Source organism: Branchiostoma belcheri, unplaced genomic scaffold, assembly GCF_001625305.1.
Source record: "Branchiostoma belcheri isolate BF01 breed outbred unplaced genomic scaffold, Haploidv18h27 scaffold22, whole genome shotgun sequence".
NCBI lineage: Eukaryota > Metazoa > Chordata > Leptocardii > Amphioxiformes > Branchiostomatidae > Branchiostoma > Branchiostoma belcheri.
The window spans coordinates 1824662-1848460 of NW_017803713.1; the positions used below are offsets into that span (position 1 = coordinate 1824662).

At 41.5% G+C, this 23799-nt stretch overlaps 2 protein-coding genes across 3 annotated transcripts; one reads left to right on the top strand and one right to left on the bottom strand.

Moving 5' to 3' along the window:
• Positions 1-599: 599 nt before the first annotated feature.
• On the top strand, positions 600-16041 carry LOC109470319 (acyl-coenzyme A oxidase-like protein). 2 transcript variants are annotated; one of them, XM_019769229.1, is made up of 19 exons: positions 602-1055; positions 1197-1292; positions 1540-1623; positions 1994-2080; positions 2164-2262; positions 10175-10289; positions 10544-10630; positions 10824-10896; positions 11058-11190; positions 11414-11448; positions 11727-11843; positions 12051-12204; positions 12361-12450; positions 12636-12745; positions 13043-13154; positions 13286-13370; positions 13576-13646; positions 13903-14004; positions 15357-16041. In XM_019769229.1, exons 3-19 carry the CDS (start codon positions 1606-1608, stop codon positions 15567-15569), a joined length of 1701 nt encoding a protein of 566 aa, XP_019624788.1. In that variant the 5' UTR covers positions 602-1055; positions 1197-1292; positions 1540-1605; the 3' UTR covers positions 15570-16041. The 2 variants fall into 2 exon arrangements, with proteins under 2 accessions (XP_019624789.1, XP_019624788.1); XM_019769230.1 differs by lacking the exon at positions 1197-1292 and having other exon boundaries at positions 600-1061; positions 1530-1623.
• A 263-nt stretch (positions 16042-16304) lies between these two features.
• On the bottom strand, positions 16305-23146 carry LOC109470317 (ras and Rab interactor 3-like). Its single transcript, XM_019769226.1, has 14 exons — positions 23039-23146; positions 22599-22713; positions 22309-22442; positions 21125-22056; positions 20754-20877; positions 20488-20557; positions 19635-19737; positions 19416-19505; positions 18949-19140; positions 18538-18721; positions 18237-18430; positions 17991-18111; positions 17762-17836; positions 16305-17555 (listed from the first exon to the last, which is right to left on the bottom strand). The coding sequence occupies exons 1-14, from the start codon at positions 23139-23141 to the stop codon at positions 17431-17433; spliced, it is 2562 nt and encodes an 853-aa protein (XP_019624785.1). The 5' UTR covers positions 23142-23146; the 3' UTR covers positions 16305-17430.
• Between the last annotated feature and the right edge of the window lie 653 nt (positions 23147-23799).

Consider the following 23799-nt stretch of genomic DNA (forward strand, 5'->3'; position numbering starts at 1 on the left):
CCATGGTCTACTGCAAAAATCCGTGTGAAAAACGGTCCGCCGTAGCGAGACCCGTCAGTTTTCACGCTGACGAGAACAGTCACTACACACTGATCTTAGCCACGAGGGCCGAGAAGCGATAATCGCTAGTGCTACCCTTTGAAGACAGGATTGTCAGAGAGGTACCTACTGACTGTGGTCAGAGTTTTTATAGTTAACATGCCTGATAGAGATCGACAGGGGCCAGAACAGAAAGAGAAACGACCGAAAGTCTTGTCAGGACAAGTGTTATTATCTCGGAGATTCTAGACACGCAACAGTTGCCATGGATACAGTCAGATCGGAGAAATGTCTCTTTTTGCTGTAATGGCATTGGGAAATGCAGATTAAGTAAGCTGGACGTAAGATCCACGTCACTTTAACAGGGTTTCTGTACGTCCCTGCGACGTTCTTGAAAACGTTAACCACACGTCAGACGAGTGACGCAACATCTCATTGAAACGACACCTATCGACAAGGAAGCTCACTGCAGTTAACAGGTGTCAAAGCTATTGTTGAGCTGCAGTGAGAACTTGCACGATACTAGATGCAGCATCTATTTAGTAATTTACGCTAACAGTTGAAAATCAATGTTGTTTGACAGTGGAAAAGTTTCTTTAGACCTCACTTAACCCAAGCTTTGGAGGTCTTTTATCGTGATGAAGTTAACACTGAAGTGAAGTAGGATCAAGGAACCTCCTTGTTAGGGTCATGGAGTATTTTAACTCCATGGTAGGATCAACGGGACTTAAATGATCCTTACTAATCCAGTGATAGTGAACCCCGATTTTGGCTTGAAGTGAAAGCGCGGACATTTCAGTTGGCTGAAGGAAAGCTATCATTGATCGGACCCAGGCCCAGCAGCTGACTCTCACGCGCAGCCGATATCCTGACCGCAAGGTCGTTGACCCATATCTATCCAAAATGGCGTCTGACGACCAGAAAGTGAAACCCTCGCGATACATCGATGGGGAATTTTGGGAACTGAAGGACCGACTCAGGAAGGAAATCGAGGACAATGATTTATTTGTACAAAGGTACGATATCTTCTCTTAGAGTGCAAACGGGTCTCCAAGTCGCAACACTTTTGCGACCTCTCAATATATTAAATGTGAAGACCGTTAGCTCAAAGACATGTGAGTATAATGTGTTTTGTAACATTAACGTACATGTTACAGGTTTGACTCCCAGTGGATGAGTTACGTGAACTCACACTCAAGAGAGCCAAGTTCCTCCTGTCTCTGCCACAAAGTAGGCAGCAGTTTGCCGACCAGGTATGTATGCGTAGGTTGGTTGTAATAATTTTCATCACTATAACTTGTTATTATTACCTCTGAGTCAGTACCATTATAGAGCATAAAAGGTAGAAAGGCCTGGGAAATGGGATTTTCAATTAATATTATGAAATAAGCAGTTCAGATTTCAATAGGATATAAAACTATGTCCATTCATTATGATTATTTCTCTGTATTACAATGTAATGTACATTTAATGGGTAATATCTATTTATCTTCTATCCAGTTGGCCAATAAGAAAGGCTTCATCAGTAGCAGCCTGGCTATAGGAGAAGTCTTCTCCTGCGTGGACATGTCTGTTGGAGTCAAGGTTGTAATCAGCTGTCTTCAGTACTACACGTATGTCCCATTTCTATATGGATGTAACTGTTATAATTAAACCTTTTAGTGCTGTTGCCAGTGTTGGCCATGGCTGAAGGGTTGAAGTGATTGACAAAACAGAGTTAACGTTACCTGCCAGGAAGTTGAGATATAATAGGTATGTTAAGTGATTTACTACATTTAGACTTGATACAGCTGTTGAATAACTAAGCTTAGATTTATAAAGTAGGCAAACAATCATTTCACAGATGTGTCAACTTTATAAAGCCATGCTCCCAAAGTATTCATTACTTTGTTCAAAGTCCTTCAGATGCATCTGACAGAGGCTGCCAGTCATACTGTCTGGTTCATGTTCACAGATGGGCGTGATGGCCTGGCTGTTTGGAGGAGCCGTGATGAACCTGGGCTCAGAACAACATGTGGTCAAGTGGTTCCAGCCACTCAAGGTTAGATATTTAATCATTACTTTGTGATCTTCCAATTTAATCTGAAAAGAAGGAAAATTTCTGACTTTTCTTCCATCCTGCAGGATTTAGAATTCACGGGGATGTTTGCCATGTCAGAGAAGGGCCACGGGAGCAACGTCAGAAACATCCTGACAGAAGCTCACTATGACAGGAATACTCAGGTGAGATGTTAGGGCAATACAAAACAATAAGCAATAGGCAATGGACAACTTAGGCTCCCATACAATTTTTCAGTGTGCAAGAATGGAGTAAGGCCAGATGCACTCACACATGTTAAACCACAATTGCAGGTAGGAATGGGGTCCCGATATTGGTCGATTTCGCGCGCTGATGCGCGCGCGCGCAAGTGGCCACGCCGTAGCGGCGCTGCGCGCGGGCGCGCATAACGCCCCCCACTAGCGACGCTGCGCGCAGTTTGTTGGTACGACTATGGATTTTGTTGGTACGCGAAACCTGCCAGATCGGCCCTTGTCTGCGCGCGCGCGTATAGCGCCACGCAGTAGCGGCGGTGCGCGCACTTTGCCTGGTAAGCCTGGGGAATGTGTTGGCGCGCGCGTAGAGCCGAACCAGGCCTTGGTTGTGCGTGCGCAATTTCTGCCATTTACGATCGGCGTTGCGCGCATGCATCTCGTGCTTAGTCAATAGTATTATACTATTATAGTCAACAACAATAATAGCTCGGGATTAAGATATTACACACTTGCAAGTAAGCTGAAGGAGGAAAATGGTCAAACAACTGGTGTATCATGCAGCTCTAGCGTATTTCGTGCTTCCTGGTGTGTGATATTCAAATGTTTGACAACAACGTAGCGTTTTTGCTGCAATTATCAATACTTGGCTTTAAGCAAGGAGCTCCAAATATTGCAGTTTTCATTTATCCCTTTGCACAAATAAAAACATTAATCAACAAATGCAAAACAAAGAAATAAACAGAGTGCAGGAGGAGGAAAGAAGCCTGTAAGACTTGTACAATGTCCTTGAAACTTACGAAACATTAATCCTGGAAGTAACAAATAATAAATAAAGAACACCTATCTAGCAAGGTCATAAAAAGGCAGAAAGCTTAAGCATAGCATACTACTAGAAGAGAAAACAGATGAGAATTATCAAACTATTATAAGCGTAATCAGTTACCTTGCAGCGTGTCTTCGGGGAGCGATGAAGTGAAACATTTCTATCGGAGCTGCACCCACGCGTGACCAAACTTCTAAACCCACGCTGGATAATAACCTTTGGTGACGTCACTAATTAACATACTGACAATAGATGTCAAAGGTCATGCTTTGTTACTAACCAAACAAACACGCGCACTAATACAGATGCGTGTACGTACAACAGCCTCGCTTCCGCGAGAGAAAGTAGTCTAACACGCCTTATTTGAAAGGTTGTCGCTGGACTCTAATACCATGTGTCTTCCTAATCTAAAGTTATTCATAATACTAGTATCTAAGCTTCATTTACTACTCCTATAAAATTTCTAACCAATGACCTTTCGTTAGTCTTTCAATAACCTCATCCGAAGGGTATATCACCCCGTTAGCGGCGGTATAACCCCTACCAATACGGTCTGATAAATCCCACCCGAATATAAGTGCGAATTGCCTTTTTATTTTTAACGTGTTGTTGGTTTTGATCCGACAGGAAATGTGTGTGAAAGAGCAGAGATTCTATTTACTGTCAGTATAATTATTACCGATTTCGGGGGCGAAATGCAGATACCACCCCCCAAACACGCGATGTCATGTCATAATTTATATTATTTATATATTGCCGGTTTTTAATAATCATCTATACTGGGCAGGTCCTAGCTGTGTCACCTTCAAAAGTTCTGTTCGGAATTATGTCTCTCGATCATGAATTCCGAATTTCAAGTCAATACGTCTTAATGTTCGCTAGTTGGGAAAAACAAGAAATTTTGTTGCCCCCTAACAGTGGTCAAAATGCCGAAAACGGGCAAAGATGCCTGTTGCCATGCCGGAACGTGGATGGCCGATCCGATATGAAGACAAGACTTTAATATATTGTTTTGTCGTTTACTTTGATGTGGTGATGTATTTCATTTTCAAGGCAGAGGAAGCTGTGGTACAAGAAGCTTACAACTTACTTGTCGACAAACTGGGTGTCATGAATTCCAGAATTGATTTCTCCTTCGTTAATGTCCAACGCATATAGCGTATGAAATGGTAATCCGATCATCGTAAAATTCGACTCAATGCCTGAGAGGGAAGTTGTCCTGCGCCGTACCTACCGTCTAGAGCTAAAGTCAGGCGTCGGAATCAGTGAGCACTTACCTGTCGATCCAGCTAGGAGAAGAAGCCGTGACAGCTCCGCGAAGCCTACAAACATGTCAAGGCCAAGGGCGCAAAACCCAGGTTTCGTCTCCAAGGAGAAACCAGGACTCTCTGCGTAGCTGGCAAGTACGAACTTTACAACACTTGATGAAATACTTCAAGTCTTGTCATCAGGGAATGTATTATTTAAGCCCGGTACGTCAGGATACCTTATTCAGTATTTGACTGTACCCGCTTAGTTAACACCGAGACCAATCGTAAGATGATAACAGATAACCTTTATTATTGTACATTCATGCCCTATCGCGTATCGGGCTAAGTACAGGTGAACAGATGAAAGGTACATACATGTCTGTAGTACAAACAGCTCTAAAACTACTCTAATACAGAGGTTCGGCCTCTTCTCGTTTCTGTGTGATGTTAAATAAAGTATATAATTTGAAATGGGTTTGTTTAATACAGGATGATAAAAGCCCATATTAAGAAAGATGATTTTTTCGATATTAGTCAGGGATGGGAGAGATGGTAACGTTCTTGTAATACATGTATATGACATTGACAATATATCTTAAAAAGATAATTTCTATCATTACTATATAAAGTACAATCTAGCTACTGCAAAGTGGACTTCATCTTCTGTCTTCAAACGTTTTTGATTAGCTTTATAGTTTGTCAGCTTTTCTTTTTGTATCTTGGCATAACGAAAAATATATCAAAACAGTCTCTGCTTGGTCAGTACAGAAGAGTAGCATAGCAACTTTCGCACATCGAACGTAGCCAATCTCATCAACCCTACATTACCATAGGATTAGCTATGGCATAGGCCAATAAAACAACACCAAATCATCTTACCTTAAGTTTTCAAGCCTCTGCGCATACACCTCTAAAGAGGCCGGGTCATCTTCCGCCACACGGTAAGTCACAGCGGAGTAGCGTCTTTGCGATCTCCAACCAGCGACAAAACACCAAAATCTGACAGAGTTTAAAGATGGTGACTTCTCTTCATCATGACGCACAGGTACAGGTTAGTAAGGCGAATGCCAATTTTTTTCAACACGACATGAAGTTCATCCAAAGCCCTTGTTAAGCTTTTCGTAAAGAAATCTAAGAACAATCTTGATATTTTTTTCTAAAATGTTTGATATCAATCTCACGGAGCAAGAAACAATATTAAGATTTATCTTAATGTTACTTGAAAGTTCTTGTAGTATGTGCAAAAGGTAGAACTTTATCTTATGATCAAAAACATCTCTAAAGGTACAAATTGACAAAAAAAATCGACTAAAATCATTGCATTTAAGTTGCATGACTAACTTGCACAAAGATTTGTCTTCTTGTCGTGACTCCCCGTACGACGCACCGTAACCACACATTCACTCATTTTATTTAACCGGGGCAAGTACACCAAGTCGGCATTACTCCTGCCAAGTAGCAGCCTTAGCAATGTTGGCGTTGAGGTTGCAGTTTTTCGTCCTAGTAAATTAACCTCACATCTTGACATAATTACTTCGCTTTGCACGTGCAGCGTGCTTAATTCACATACGGGGATTACTGCATTGCGGGCTTCTGTCCGTCCCCTGATCATGAAATTCTACTTATGGTGGTTTTATTTGGTTTGATGTTGTAGCAGTCTGAAAAAAGACGGAATCAAAAGCTTTACTAAAATCTACAAAGCATGCATACAGACGCTCTGCATCTGTAACAGACCAAGATCATGGCCCTTTTTCGAAGATTCACTTAATCTGTTTCTTGTGACAGTTTATTCATGCCTGATGTTATGTTGTGTTATTCTATTTCATGCTATGTTGTTATTGATTTGGTTGAAAAGATATACAACCTACGACGAAATGTAGATGTGTACAATTATTTCTAAAAGAAACCAAAATATTCGAGTAACCAATTTTTTATCCTGTTTGACGTGGAATACATAGTTACAATTTACCTGCGTTCAACGCTTCATTATCNAAAAATTGACTAAAATCATTGCATTTAAGTTGCATGACTAACTTGCACAAAGATTTGTCTTCTTGTCGTGACTCCCCGTACGACGCACCGTAACCACACATTCACTCATTTTATTTAACCAGGGCAAGTACACCAAGTCGGCATTACTCCTGCCAAGTAGCAGCCTTAGCAATGTTGGCGTTGAGGTTGCAGTTTTTCGTCCTAGTAAATTAACCTCACATCTTGACATAATTACTTCGCTTTGCACGTGCAGCGTGCTTAATTCACATACGGGGATTACTGCATTGCGGGCTTCTGTCCGTCCCCTGATCATGAAATTCTACTTATGGTGGTTTTATTTGGTTTGATGTTGTAGCAGTCTGAAAAAAGACGGAATCAAAAGCTTTACTAAAATCTACAAAGCATGCATACAGACGCTCTGCATCTGTAACAGACCAAGATCATGGCCCTTTTTCGAAGATTCACTTAATCTGTTTCTTGTGACAGTTTATTCATGCCTGATGTTATGTTGTGTTATTCTATTTCATGCTATGTTGTTATTGATTTGGTTGAAAAGATATACAACCTACGACGAAATGTAGATGTGTACAATTATTTCTAAAAGAAACCAAAATATTCGAGTAACCAATTTTTTATCCTGTTTGACGTGGAATACATAGTTACAATTTACCTGCGTACAACGCTTCATTATCATTTTCTTATATTTCATACATAACTGCTATCATATACAATGTACTTTGTTACCCTTATGCTTTGAATGCCTGTGTTTGTTTTGACATACATCTGTAATGTTCTTTGTTTTGATGACGACACGAACATAAGCTATGAGCTTGAGTATGTCGTTATTTTATTTTTATCATCAGTTGTATTTTTTATAACACTTACCGCGAAGTCGCTTGTCAAGCCGATACGGTCGGGCAATGGATGACGGGATAGCGTCGCCAGTTGACAGTCGCCATCTTGTCAGCTTGTTGTTTTGGTAGAGAGGCGAGGGAAGTTGCAAATCCCTTTGTACAAGCAAGGACGTCTTGTTGAACGTCCTTGGTACAAGCTAGTAATAGTACGCCACCTTATTCTGAAGATGTAATAAAATGTGTCTTTAGCTATATTCACAAGTCTAAGGCATGAAGGGAGCCGATAAAGGAATACTTTGGTCCGATATTTTGTACGAAATTATAGGGGGCGAGGCGGCAGTTGCTTCGAATTCGAATAGTTGACCGACTCACACATATTCTCATACTAGTATTTGTGCAGCGCTCCTACTTATGCATGACTTCGTAAATTTACAAGGACCAGCCATCACACTCTCGCGGACATTCATGCTACATACGTAATACTCTACTCTACATATACTCTTTAAGATAAATCTGTCGCCGACTCTACATGCCGTATTTTCGGTGATTCGGTGAAGTTTCTCAACGAATAGTTCTCCCAGTCCTTTAGGGGAAGGCAAACAATTAACTTACTGACTTTTATAAGACAGTCTTGCCAAATTGCCAGCTTCCTTTCAATCAAACTTTCTGGGTACGGGTATATCCATAGAGGTAGAATTGTATTCTCTAAAAAATACCCGGCGCAAACCTTGTCATGGATAAAATTCACATTGCAGGCTCCGGTCGCGGCACATTTCTCTGTTTTGACTCCTAATAGCTAAAGGACCGAATGCTAAATATGTGTACAAATAATTTTTCTCTCACTTTGATTTTTAACCTCCTTGATTTCTATCAAGCAACCACAATGGATGACGGGATAGCGTCACAACCTCACTGTCGCCATTTTGTTATTTTCAACGGTAAAGGGAAGTTTAATATAGCGACGGAGTCGTAAATCCCAATGTAGAAGTTAATATTAGAAGGCCACCTTATTCTGTGCAAGCAATAAAATGTATCTAGAGTATACTTTAAGTAGCTTTTTTGCGTATTTTTGCCCAGGTAGGCTAAGTAATAGCCCTTCTAACTCCATGGTTAAAAAAGGCATAAAGGGATCCATGGTTTTACTCAAAATGGTCGGACCCGGAGGAATATTGTGATCTGGCAAAAATGTAGTGTGCTACATGGAGAGACGTTGTTTGACCGTTTCCAAAATCATATCCAGTTCCTTGAGTAACTGTTTTTTTTGTGTGTGTATAAGCAAACTTTGCGGAGTCTCAAGTCATATTCCCTTCCGACATGTATGTAACGAATTCGAAGCAAACATCTTTTCAAATCCAACCGGAAAAACTCAAAATGTCGTGGCGTCGTTGTCATCATCAGTTATATTACGTCCTTGGCTGTTTGAAACGCACACCCCAACGTTTTCGGCTTGATTGTACAATGTACAAATTCTGAGATTTATTTCGACTGCGACACGGCGCTATCGCCGCATCAACACGCCAAATGTGCCACGAAAAAAACAACAACACCGCTTTGAATGACGGGATACTGCTACCCACGCTACGTCCGCCATCTTTGTTTCCTCCTCTGAACGCTATTGTGCTCCGTCATGCAAATTTCCATGTAATCTTCGGACACCGAAAGCTAAAAAGTCCTTAACATTGAAATGAACAGTTTATTGTTGCATTAGTAACGATTATTTTCGTGTGCTAGTCGGAGTTTCTGAAAATTATGTATGAAGGTAACAACGAAGAGATTCTTTGTGATATCGACGAGTTTCATGACGATCGTGTGCATAACGAGCGTCTGACGTCTAGTCTGTACGCTACTTTATTGAAGTTTTCCGTTGATCAAACTTTATTTTTGCTACTTTTTGTGATGTAAACGTATGTACAGGCTGATGAAATTGATTGTGCATGTATTCGTGGCTTGTTTTGTACGTAGCAAACACAGCAGTGTTGGAGTAGAGTAGAGTTGGAGCGGAGAGCACATGATAGCTAACATATCGCAGCTTTCTTCCAGTTATATTACTGTGAAAAGAAAAACAAAATACGTAAATGAAAAAATATTACAAGTAAACTTACTGATCTAAATAAAGTTCACTGTTTAAACATGACCCGTGTTTGTATTCTTTGTGTCGTTATTTGTGTTCGATGCCCTGTCCACCCCCATCGTTTCAAGTCCGAGAGTTTGAGCCGGAAAGGCCGGGTAATTGAAAAAATGCGCTGGCAAATTGGCTTTTCAAAAAAAGCGACATCTACTGTATAGTGTGGATACGTAAGATAAACATCATACAAAATTAAAGATATCAGGATAAACAAAATCAAAGGCACCAGAACACGTACGAATGCGCCAGACAATTCCTGCGCGCAACGCCGATCGTAAATGGCAGAAATTGCGCACGCACAACCAAGGCCTGGTTCGGCTCTACGCGCGCGCCAACACATTCCCCAGGCTTACCAGGCAAAGTGCGCGCACCGCCGCTACTGCGTGGCGCTATACGCGCGCGCGCAGACAAGGGCCGATCTGGCAGGTTTCGCGTACCAACAAAATCCATAGTCGTACCAACAAACTGCGCGCAGCGTCGCTAGTGGGGGGCGTTATGCGCGCCCGCGCGCAGCGCCGCTACGGCGTGGCCACTTACGCGCGCGCGCATCAGCGCGCGAAATCGACCAATATCGGGTCCCAATTCTTAGCTCACAATTGTATTGAATTAATTGTCAGTTAAAACTTTTATCTGGCTCGTCTCTAGGTTTGGAAGCAAAGATATATTACTATATTACACAAATGTACTACAATATGTTTGTTTGAAATACTTCTTTTTAAGCATGTCCTCCATTTTTATTCAATTGCATTGAAGAAGACAAGTTTCAAAAAGATGGAAGGTACGATTTAAAATCACACATTGTATGCCAGCCATATGTGTTCTGTTTTATTACTTCCAGGAGTTTATCATTACAACCCCATGTGAGGATGCCCAGAAGTTCTACATTGGAAATGCCCTCCAAGGGAACTATGCTGCTGTGTTTGCTCAGTTGATCATTGGTCAGGAGTCCAAGGGTCAGTCTCCATCTTGTCACTGCAGCATCACATGGCAAATAGGACTTTGTGCTGTATGCTGCAGGATAATACTACACTTGTTTATATAGTTACATGCAGGGTGAATAACCCAGTGCTTACAATGTGTCTTGTACATGGATTTACAAAGAGTAAAAGAGGTATGGAAAGATGTAAAATACATGCAGGCAATAAAGTGTGTTTTGGAAGTATGAAGTGTACATTCTGATATCATCCTTTTTGATGGGTATCTTCAGGTCCCCACTGTTTCATAGTGCCCATCAGAGATGCAGAAGGAAACCTGTACCCAGGAGTCAGTGTTACAGACATGGGTCTGAAGGAAGGTGTGTAGGAAGCCTTAGAAACTTCAGAAGAAACATATTAACATATTTAATCTTAACAAGGTTTGTTAATGTTGCCTATCATTCAATCAAAAAAAGTCTAACACAGTATCTTTTGTCTTCAGCTGAATCATACTTATGTTTACTGTTTATCTTTGTAAAAAAAATATACACCACTGTATATGTGTTTCTACAGGACTGAATGGAGTAGATAATGGCATCCTACACTTCACTGGAGCAAGAACACCAAGAGAGAATCTACTCAACAGGTGGGTGTAAACCTATAACATCTGTGCTGTGTAGGATGAGGAATGAGCGTGCATGCGACATTATAACTCAGAGGTAACATTTCTGATATCAGCATACGAATGATAAAAAACATAGAACACTTACTGTTGTTCATACTTATTGATGTCCATGATTTGCTCAGGTTTGCAGATGTAAGTGCAGAAGGAGAGTACACCACTTCCATCCCTAGTCACAACGCCAGGTTTAATGCCATGTTAGCAGCACTGGTGGCAACACGGCTGGCACTCTCCAACCAAGCAACAGCCAGTATGAAGGTACACACAATTCTGTAGTGTGCTGCCAATGCTGAGTTTGCTTGCACAGAATTTCTTGAATGCTGATTTTCTTTCATCTCAAATGTGCTAACTGTGTCAAAATTGTCAACTTATAAATACTTAACGTAAATACGCGTACATGTTTGTATCACCTAGAATCTTAATGCTTTTTTATTGATATTGATATCTATTTTTTGTTCCATTTTATCTCCTTCCCTTATAGGTTGCTTTGGAAATAGCCATCAGATATGCTTTCAAGTAAGTGTAGGATATTTATCTATTGTGTCATCATGTTGTGTGAGTTCACATCAATTAATCAATTCCTTAATATGCAGTGGTTTTCCTATTGCCATCTGTAACAGTGCTAACCGCCAAGCGGACAATTTGGTTGTGACCTGCTCGCCCCTTTCGGTTTTTACACCATCATTCCTTAAAAATCAAAGGGATTTGTTTTTGTCAATAAAGCAATTGTTACAAGAACATTTTGCATGTTGACAGAATGTTCCCATATAATAATATCTACACGTACATTGTAGACGTGTCCAGTTTGGTCCAGGAGATGGCCCAGAAGTTCCCATCATGCATTACCAGACACACCAGCTGCGACTCATGCCTAACCTGGCCACCTGTCTGGCTGTCACCTTCGCCAACAGGTCAGAATTCTTATCATCTTTTGTTCATCTGTTGTGGTTTGGAAAGGCTACAAAGCAAGTACATGTGTATTGCTATTCTGGTATATTAGAAGGCTGCTCAATGTAACATCTTTTTTCTCAAGTCAACTATTTTTATTTTTTGCTTGAAGACTCCTTTTCAGGAATTCATTTCATCACTTTGATTGATGCATCCTTTCTGCCCTTCAGATATGCATCTGACATGCTTGATGATGATTTCTTCCACAAGCGAGACTTGGTGGACAACAGGTCCATCCAGGCCCTGGCCTCTGGTCTCAAGGCTTACGCTACATGGGAGAATCTGCAGTGTTTACAAACCTGCCGGGAATGCTGCGGAGGAATGGTGAGGAGGGCAGGGTTTTTGTTCACCTGTGCTGGTAAAACTGGTATATCCTGGTGCTTGTAAAACATAATATTGAAATCTTCAATTATTCTAGTATTACCTAATAGTCACTTCTATTATGCTAATCCCATTTCACACCTGTTTGATGTCTTGAAGGGCTACATGAGTGAGAATCGGCTGGCAGGTTTAAAGCAAGACTGTGACGTCTTTGTGACATTTGAAGGTGACAACACTGTTCTATACCAGGTAATAACACAACTTCCACCTTTCAAATCTTTATCACAGTGAAGAAAAGATAATACTACATGTAGATGGAACAAGTTGCATGGGTTACACACTGAAGTTCCTGCCTGGACATTTGCTTCCATCACTACCATATGAAGTTGAAGCCAACACATTTACATTGTACTTTATGTTCTATCTGCCTGTAGCAAGTGGTGAAAGAACTGCTGGCAGTGTTTGGACAGAAGCTGGGAGATAACCGTGTTCTACAGACTTTGTCACTTCTGCAACAGGAGACAGCTGAGTACATCAGAACAAGGTCAGCTCTACACCTGATAGATGGATTTATAATCCTACCAGCTGGATGGAAGTTAAAGACAATAACAAAGTCAACTGTTATTTAATTTAAAGAGATATAGAGAGCACTGTGTTATTGCTTTTTAATGCATAGTTTCTTTACCTGTCTACTGAAAGCAGTTAATGTTACTTATTTATCTTATCAGTCGTGAAGACACTCTGAGTGATTTAAATTGCAATTGGTTTTACCTTAATTGTTCTTTGAAACATTTTCTTCTTCCTACAGTCAAGACTGAACACTATTGGTATGCCCCTGTAGCATGTTTGCAGTAGGTACAGAGTCAGTGCTGAGTGCCTCAGGGATGATGAAGGCTCTGTCCTTTAGAGAAGGGAGGATGCTGAGGAAACTGGCTGGGAGGATGATAAAGAAGGTACCATGTGTTGGTTCACAAGTCATGAGAATGATGAGGAAATGTCTTTCATATCTCCTTCTGCTTCTGTTTAGTTGTAATATTTGCTTCATTTGGAGGTTTTTGAACAGGAATGTTTGACGTGTTTGTAGGTTGGAGATGGAGAAGATGCATTTCAGGCCTGGAACTCCTGTCTTCACCACACACAGGCACTGGCCAAGTGTCACATACAGCGAGGTAAAAACGTCATTTGTTAGGTCTAGGTTAGTAAGCTGCAGCTGGGCTTCCACATTGTTTTTCTTTCACTGTGAGTAGGGTAGAATTTTGCATCATTCGGATGTAGATACACATGTAGTATGTCTGTGTAATGGATATTCTGTATACTACTCTATCATGATCTGTAAATAGTTCAGTGGTGACTGTGTTGTACTTTTGGTTTCAGTCTGCCTGGAACAGTTTGTGGCTGCTGTGGACAGATGTCCCAGTCAACAGGAGAAAGACATTCTGGACAAGGTGGGTGGATTATTTTTCTTATCGGGCAGAGATTTCTGCTATGTACATTAGACATAAGAAATCCATTTGGGATAACATGACCCTTCAGAGATCTCAAATCTAGTCCAGGAGTGGATAGAAATTTAGGTCATTTACAGCAAAATGTTTAACAGCATCTGTACTCATGTTTGACTGTTGAAACATATCCTTACAAAGGTCCAGAGTTATTCATATATGTGCAACCTATTCATGTGTATTGTGTTTTGTTGTACTGCAGTTCTGCCAGCTGTATGGGACCCATGCCCTGTACACGGACCGTGCCTGGTACCTGGAGCATGGGTACTACACACCTGCCAATACTAATGAACTCAGGCAACAGGTAGGACAGCTCAGCATTACAAACATATCATCATCTTATCCTACTAAGTTCTACTGAGAGAGATATAGAATGGTGTGTACACAGAAGACATTATGTTTTGTACAGTTGCTGCTTGCAACAGTACACTAAACTTTTATAGCACAAAATATTGGCACATGTATTTGAGCTTAGTGTTAGTGAGGTGTGACATACTGTTCTGCACACAGTAACGGGAGGGGTCCAAAGTCCGGCATACTGTTCTACTTGTTGACGCACGTATTTTGTTACTGTACATCTGACCCTAAACCCAGCAAAAATAAGGTTAGATCTTGAAACAGCAATACATCCGTGATTTAAGCTGTACAGACGTATATTTCATTTCACGGTAGCGTTCCGAACTGCAGTTTGACAGCAAAAGAGAGTCACGGCAGGTTTTTGCTTTGCGTTCTCGTGGAACGTTCCAACACCAAAAGGGGGTCCAAACTCAGGCATACGTAACAAACTAGTCATTACTGTGACTATTCCAGCACTCCCTGCAAACATAATAATATTATAAGTTTACAATACTATTTTTCGGTCCCAAACGTGTGCCACATCTTCTATTACGCCACTTTTTCCAATGCGTTTAGCTACAACTCTCCCTCATAGTATCAGTGAAAGCGAAATCACCCCGCCGCTAAGAAACAAAATGGCGGCGTTGTTGACAACAACTGCATGCGCCCAAATATATCCGCTTTCGGTTGCCTTGATCGTCTTTTCAGCCTTGTTTTTGACAGGAGTAGTGGCTACGTTTTTTTTTAAAGAGGTAGGGTTTGATTTTCGGGAATAGTCGGCACTCTACCGACGAGTTGACAATTTAAAATCAAACTTCATTCTGTTGTATCGCCCGGCTGCGTGTTCGTAGCGGCTCAGTAAAGATGGCGGGCCGCTAGGCGTAAACATCTGCCCGTTATTTTAGCTTCGATTTTTTAAGGATAAGGACAATGTGAAGCCATGATACGTTTTCTATGGAAAGTATAATAATCACCTGTCATGTGTGTGGTAAAATCTTTGCACGTCGCACTCTAGGATGAATGATTTGACAGTTCTGAAGGCTATGTGCTGGACACGTTCCCTCGTCAAACTCCGCGAAAAGCGTTAAATTCAAACAAATATTTCAATCGCTAGCAGTCTGAGCAATAAACTTCGACAAAATTCCCGACTTATTTTTTACATAACGTCTTGCTCCATAACTAGTTGTTTTTATTATGTGGATTTACCCATGCATAACATAATAATAATAATCTTTAAAACTATGCCGGACTTTGGACCCCTGCCGGACTTTGGACCCCTCCCGTTAGGAGATAACGTCTTACCCCTGCCTGTATTCCCAGCTCCTGTCCCTCTGTGCAGAGACCTGCCAACATGCTCTCTTCATAGTGGAAGCATTTTACACCCCGAGAATCTCTGTCCATGCACCTATAGCCGGGGTGCCCAGTACCAAGGCTCCGTGGGCGTACTACCCTGAACCTGGCACTGAGAACACTCCTATGGCCATTGACGTGGATGCCATTAGGAGGACCACACCTTTACAGTCCAAACTGTGATAGGTTGGAAATTGTTATTTCCAAAAGAAGTATTTCACACATCAGAGCCAAATATAATCAGCTTACAAATACCTGTATGTAACAATGAACATAAGCATTTGTTTTAACTTATGGATAACAGTTAAGAATACAGTTTAATGTAACATGGAAGATATGTACCGTGCAATATTGTGACAATATTCCTTTTTATATGCAATGTAAATTTGAGCATCAGCATATACATATATTATTACATCATAAAAAGATGTTGCAATGATGGTGAACTAGTCATCTCTGAAATTTGTGTAAACACCACCCTGGAATGGTGGTGATATTAAGCATTTTTCTTGCCAAAAGTTGTACATGTACAACACCAACACAGGTAAGAACTGGTACTTTAATTCCCTTAGGGGATGTGTTGCGTACCTATGTATCTCAGCAATTGAAATACTAATTCTTGGCTTGCAAAAGCCACTCTGTGTGAAGACTGACCTAACTTAACGACATGTATTATCAGATTCATGACCATGATCTCCTAATTTACTACTCAAAGGTCACTTAATCTAAGCACCATGTTAATTGCCACCGATTATATATTTTTTTAAGGGTTTGGAAAAAAGGTTGAATATAATGTGTTGTTAGAAATATCACCACAATGATTTCATATACTTCATATTACATAAAAATTCTACGTACCCAGTAGTAATTTGTGAGCAAATTCATGTTCAGACACATGAAAAGAATACATATCAGACCTGTAGAAGTGCAACTTTATTTGGCATGCAATTTGTGCATCAATAGAAAATCTTGATTTGGTGTGTCATCTCAGATGAACAAATTAAACAGCTCAACATACTTTATACACTTGTTGAAGAGCTGTACATCTGATTGAAGATAATAAACTAATTTATCAATCATCTGTTAATAAATACAAAATTATCAAGATGAGTGATGATCACTTTCACTCACCCATGGCACCAATGATCAGTTAATCTTTATCTTCCTGTTCACAAGAATTAAAGCGGTTAACAATCCGTTCCACATGACACATTGTAAATTATTCAACTGCAACAGTAACTTGAAGATATTAAAAAACAAGAGAAAACATAGGCAATGTAATTAGTACAAATTAGAACAACATTTATAAAACAAATCAACAGGTGAAAGAAAATAAACAGATTATAAAGTCATAAACAGATTACACAACTGAAAACAGATCAGCTACCTGAGCACCAATACTGAGAGAAATCCATAAAAGCCTGACCGTTACTGTTTGTTGTTCATTCAGACTTATTTTCCACCATCAAGTAAGAAGTACAAATGTCAACCTCTATGACTTAATCATTTAGTGACAGTAGTTTGAAAGCACCAGATGTTAGTACATGTAGATACTGTATAAATTTAAACATCTTAGAACATGGACATTCCTATAGAATGTATCTACACATACAGCAAAAATATAATAGTTATACTTATTAGCCCTTGAGTACATTCTTCAGTGTTGTGTGTTATCCTGTAGTACTGTGCGGGTACAGCCTGGGTCTGGAAACAATAATCTTGAGAATCAAGACCACAGTATGCACTGATAAGCCACTGTGTTAGTACTAGCAGTGCTTTTCCTATTACAGGAAGAGCCTGGGGTAGACACATATGGTGTGTAGGAAGGCAAGCTATAAACAGTGCAAGCTAGTATACCTTAAAATGTTTCATTATTCAGCATCACACTTAATAACATTCCTATATTTTCAGAAAATCTTTGTACCAACTGCAGATTGTGTTATTAACAAAGATCAAGATTTCAAAATATATGGATGTTGTTTTCTATACAAATCCTATACTGGTACTGAAATATTTCATCACAGCATCATCCAATGTTGTGATGTCATCTGGCAGCTGGTCTGATGACTTTTGACCCTTTGCTCTTGAACACAAACATGCAGGGCTTTCCTTCTGCTTCAAGCTGCAGTCGGACTGACTGTGGGAAGGCATTATCTGGGATGAGGGTTTCTGTAAGAAGACACGACAGCCAAATGTTAATCATCACACTTGTTCAGATTCGTATTGTGTAAAGGTAGATTTAATAAATCTACCTCGTAGCTACATATTTTTTTCATTTTCTTCCAGGCCAAGTTAGCAACAAAGTACAAGTTATAAGTACCGGTATCATCAAATGTCTTAAACTCTGAGGGATAATGAATGGTTGAGTGACTTACCTTCTCCTTTTACCACTTGCACCAGTTTGAAGTTGTCTGCATTTGCCAGCTTAAACTTGTGACTGATCATGCAACCTTTGAGACAAAACAGAAATATATCAACAGTGATTAACACCAGTGATCAGAACATCTCAACACTCCAGAAAGAGATAAGGATGTATACAGGTTTTGAACTAAAACACAAGCTTGTATCATATATGGAATGTGTTGGAAATAAACGTGGACTTACAGACTTCCTTGGCAGTCATGTCCTGCCTGACAGGTAGTGTCTTGTTCACGATGGTGCCATGACGCTGGTTGAAGATGGCAATCTTCATGAAACCCTGCACGTCACTCACACTGGGTACTCGCTGCAACACAGAAAACACAACAGTCTTCACATGCACCAATCCACAGACGTTCCAGCAATTTGGGGACAAACATGGCTTCCTTTCCACTTAATTCCATAATAGTATGCCTTTCAGGCGTGACCTACCTCCCTGCCGGTGGTTGGTTCGGTGTTCTCCAGGTTCTTGAGCACATGGATGGCACTACTGAGGGTGGTGAGGTAGTACCCCCCCTCCCCGTTCACCAGGTGTGGGTTCAGCAGGCTCCACATGTACTCTGCCTCGATCTCCGCATGGGTCAGGTTACAGTGGGCCAGCACGTAGATAAACACTGGGAGGAAATCTGAAACACAACAGGGTTCAACTCTTCAAGGGTTCTACTGGATTGAAAACCATGATCAGTCACAAACCTTGGTCAGTTTCCAGAAGAGAAAAGAACCTCCCACTCACCATCAGCTCCCATAGACAGGGTGCTGCTCTCCTGTCTACTGGTGTCTTTTACACTGTTGTATATGGATGACACAGCAGCCAGAAGGTACTCCAACTTCTTGGGTGGGGAGTGCTCCAGCTCCATACAGTGCAGGAAATCTCTGATCACATCTAGACTGGAGCCAGTGGGGGGAACAATGCTGGCCTGTCAAACAGAAGAATGACATGACATTGTGAATTCCTTAATCATACACCACTAAATCACATCTCTTGCTTCATGCAGTCACATTAAGCACATTTTAGCACAACCTAAAATGCAAAGATTCTTCATTGAAGTCTGTCTAGTAAGCGATGTTAAATCCCTTCAGTCAGAAATCAAGCTACAATGCTCAACAATATCCAGGATCAGTAATTGGGAATATTTGTCCCTACCTTAACTCCAAGCTCCTCGGGTGTTTGACGTCTGGCAGCCTTCATGTTCCTGGTGAGAATGTCCAGATCCCCAGTCTTGGTGTACTGCTGGATGTAGCACTTGTACAGGTGGGACCTGAGATGTTTCAGCACACACTCGTACAAGGCACCTTCAATGATGGTGTCCAGAGGCAGGGGATTCCTACGGTCATGCTGTAATGAGGCAATTACAGTCCGTCCCATAAACATATTTTGTGACAATGGTAATCTATGTCAGAGAATACAGTGCAATGTTCCTTGGGCTGAGCTAAAAATTCAGATACTTTGGAAGAGGCTAACCACTTGGTAAGAGGGGCTTTATCTTAGCCAGAAACATTTTCCAAAACAATCTGATGCATGCTGTATTTGTACTACTAAGAAATATAACTTAAGGTTCAAAACCAAGTACTAACATGTAAAGATATGAACTTTTGACATTCTGTCCTGACCTTCTGTTGTTCTTTATGTATGAGTTCATCCAGGTTGGCCTCCCCCTGGGTCAGCAGGTAGTTCTTCATCCCACTCATGAACTGTCGCACCTGTACAGGAAACACATGTCAGGTCAAACTGAGCACAGAGTCGACTATGAGAAACTGTACATGATAAAGAAAGGAATAAAGAAGTAACTTACGACTCAGGTTTTCAAACAAAAACAGGACACCACTTACATTTCTGATGACTACAGCAGGGTTGGTTTCAGCACTCTCCTGGGTACACTGGATGAAGTTGTCGATGGTCAGCCCAAATGTGCTGTTCTTATTATCAGCCAGTCTACACACACATGCAACAAACGTGATACTTGTTAGACTGATAACTTTCTCAAGTCTGTAGTACATTGACAAGAAAGTCAGTACTCACAAATTATGTAAACAAAAGTATTACGTATGACAACTTCCTTACATGTGTATTCTTAGAGATAAAATCATCTTCTTCCCTAAAGCTACGGTCACAACCCGCCGTACGTGCTTCTGCGTGCTGTCTACATGCAAAAACGTGGGCAAATGTAGGGCATCCTTGCGTGGTGAGTACCGCCTCCGTACGGAATCCTGAGGATTTGAGAGCACGCAGACACGCCGCAGAACTTTACGTGCATGTAAAACTTCTTCTGCGTGCGGTCTACGGATTCACCACCCATGCGTGCGAGTACGGGCGATGCGCGTGCCCCGTACGTACCGTACGAAAGATGCCCATGTGAGTACGGCCTCCTTACGGTAAAGTTGCAATCGCACAGAGATCGTACGTTGTAAGCACGTACAACTCACTTACCACTTGCGCAACGTACAATGCACGCAACCGCTGATGGCCAGACGTGGCGTGCAGACCACACTCTTACACCTTGCAAAACCGTGCGAGTGACGTGCGTCGATGCCACTCCTTCCCACGTTTTCAGAAAAAATGTAGCAGACGTAGCCTCCAAAAAAACGTACGGACAAAAAGCACGTACGGCGGGTTGTGACCGTGGCTAAGGTGTTTCACAATAAAGCAAAGGCAATATGGATATGAGTGATAATGGCAACTTACTTGATAATGTGCTCCTGTATTTTTGTGGTGGAATCTCTTCCAGGTTTCTTCTTCAAATTCAGGGCAGAAGCTACAAATATAAAACATTGACATCATCATCAATAACTCTGCAGACCTTCATAACACCATTTATACATGTAACAATCCTTGTCTAGAATAATATCCAGCACCTGCATTTCTCATTCTTTAAAGCACTTTAGTACTGTATGATTATTGAGGAGAGTGGCATATTAGGTGAGCCAGGTAAGTCAGTTAGTTTATTGTACCTTTGATTTGCTTAAAGGCTGCACTGCCTCTGTGCCGAAGCTTCTTGGCTGGGAGGATGTTTTTGCTGCCTCTTTTGCGTCCGTCAAACACGTCATCATCTGTCTCATCACTGCTGCCCTCAGGCTGGGGAAATATCAATACATGTCAGACACTAGAACTACTAGAAGTATACACAAAGTATCTTTACTCTTATTATGTCAAGAGATACATACACAATGCACCAAACAAAATTCAAAAGAAACTAATAGATGTATAGATAATCATCTAGAAAGTGTCTACAACTGCAATCATGTTGGACAGGCAAATATCATAGATTCTATCTGTCCCTGCATGGGACAAAATATTGAAGTAGCAATGAACAAAAACCCACCTGAGTTGGGATGTGACCATTTCCGGGGCTGACCTCCTCAATTTCTGCATATCCCGAGGATGACATCTGGCTCCTTTTCCCATGAGTGGAGTGTTCCTTACCCTGGCCGTCCAGCAGCCTGGGGTAGAACGTCTGCACCTTCCCTGCACCAGATGTCTCAGACAGCATGGACCTGTTCTGTAAGGACTGGTGGAGGACAGTGTCCTGTGTTCTATGGAAGGTAGCTGGGGACACACCCAGCCCCTGTCGGGGAGAATCCTCCAGACTGCCCATTTCTGGGATAGACACAAGAGGATCAAACTCTGACCACTGGTTGGACAGGGAGCTGTGAGTTCTCTGGGTCTCCCCGTACCCTGATGATGGGGTGGAGCTGGTCTGAGTCTCCTCTCCATCGATAGATTCCACCGACAGCCCCACCCCAGGGTCACTCGTCTCCTGTTCTATACTGTTCACAAATACTTTCCTCTTTGGTTTGGAGTAATCAATGAATTCTCCCTCATGGTCAGAGAGTGCATGAGGAGGAGTTTTGTAGCCGGAGTCCCTGTCGGCCTTGGTGACAGACAGGTTACCTTGCCTCCTCCTGGCAAAACTGGGCGGAGCGGGGAGAGATACTGAGGAGTCACTCCTGTCTGTATCCTGGTGATGAGAAGATGACACTGTAGCTGCTGTCACCACCTGTGATGTGATAGTTGTGGTAGTCTGGTACTCTGCCGGCCTGGGAGGGGCACGTGTGGTGGGAGGGGGGATGTTCTCACTGAAGTACACGGGGTTCAGGAACTCCAGACTTGGCTTCCTCTGTGGGCTGGGGGGGTTCTTGGTTGTTGCATAGTAACTCCTGTCTGGACTGTGTGGGGGCCAGCCCCAGGAAGCCCAGCTGGTTTGGGTTGGAGATGGCTCAGCTGAAGGCCTTATCCTCACACTGCTCTCCAGGGCTGAACACAACAAGAGACAACCTTCAGACATTCTCCTGATAAACATATCTCATCAGAACTACCATTCTTCTTTCATCCATCAGCAAGTGAAGACATTTCTTCACATATGATTCAGAACAATGAAGTGGTTTCTATACAGCAGTTTTGTCTACTGCTAAGCTACTGTACTTACATTTCATACCTTCCAAAGACGTTTATGCCACATGAACACCAAGACAAAACACTTCCTGTCCATATAGGACTCCATCCTACCTTGCAGCTGTGCCTCCAGTATCCCATGTGTGTTGGAGTTTGGAGGTGGGCTGGTTCCCAGAAGGGACACATTTTTGGAGGACATGTCTGTCTTTGGGGACTCTTCAAGGCTGCTGTGGCTGCTCAAGGATGGCCTGAAATGAATCATCAAAATTCTGTGACTGTGCTGCTAGGACTTATTTAATAGTATAGAGGAAGAATACTAGTAGTATCCACCTTTCACACCAGTTTACAACAGTTTTGTCTACTGAATCAGAGATAAGAATAGACCTGTACTTTTATTGTCTTACCTTGCAATAAGGATGGGATCACTGCGTCTGTGTTGTTGTTTACGGGACGGGGATGTGGGTGGAGGGGCGAGTATAACTGTGGACTTCGACTGATGGTACTTGGAGACCCAAAATTCTGCAAGTTCCAGAGAGGAAGTTAATTAAAGGGATTGGGGGATAGCTTTCCATACCTACCAATTGATCTGGGACTGTGATATGAAATAGGACTCTCAGAAAATGTTTTACAGTTTTGTGACCTAACTTACAGCAGAACATAGTTAAAGTTAACACTAACATAGCCGCATACAGTGTACACTTCAAAGATGCATGCAGAGTTCTAATGACAAAATGATTCCTTGATTCGTTACTTATTTCCTATACCTATTTCCAACAGGGTTCAGAAATATACACAGTAACCACTTTGTGAACCACACCCACAACATGAAGAGATAAGGCAGTACCTGGACCCAGCAATGCTATGGCTGCCAGCTCAGTGTAGGTCTTTGCATGTGCAATAGCTGTGGGAAGACACAGCTGACACACAAGTCCATCCCTAGAAAACATGAAATGAATTGTCAGCAAATTCAGTAACAACACTAGAAAGGCCAATATTTGCTTTGGAGCAAATACAGCGATGGGTTCACCACATTTTACCACATGGCAGGGAAAGAATGAGAAACACAAGGGAAAACAATGATTTACATTGATATAACTATAATATGAAGTAAAATACAACTAAAACAACAGTTGGATAGCTATTCCCTACTTTATTGGTTAGGATTTTTAATTGCATAATGCAAACTGTTGATTTTCAAAATAAAAAAAAACGTCCATGCCCGGCATTCCAATGCTGGAGCAGGAAAGCTTGAAATACCTACCAAAACACTTGAATACAGACATACTGTCAGTATGGAAATGCTTCTGTGCAGGTGTTAATCAAGTTAAATCCCAACAGCCAATCAGCAAGAAGTATAGAGGAAAGCTGCATGCCTATTGGTTGATGCCCTGCATTCCATTGTGATGACTCATGCCCAAACGTGGTAAACAAGGCAAACTAACACAGTAATACATTTGCTATAACACAGCCAAAAAACTCAAATAAAACCATTCTAAAAGCCTGTATCACAATAATTTAAAAAACGCCTAGGGGTATTTGCCCACTGTACCTCCATACCAAATTTCAGGACCTTAGGCCCTAAAATGAAGAAGCTGAATCCATTTA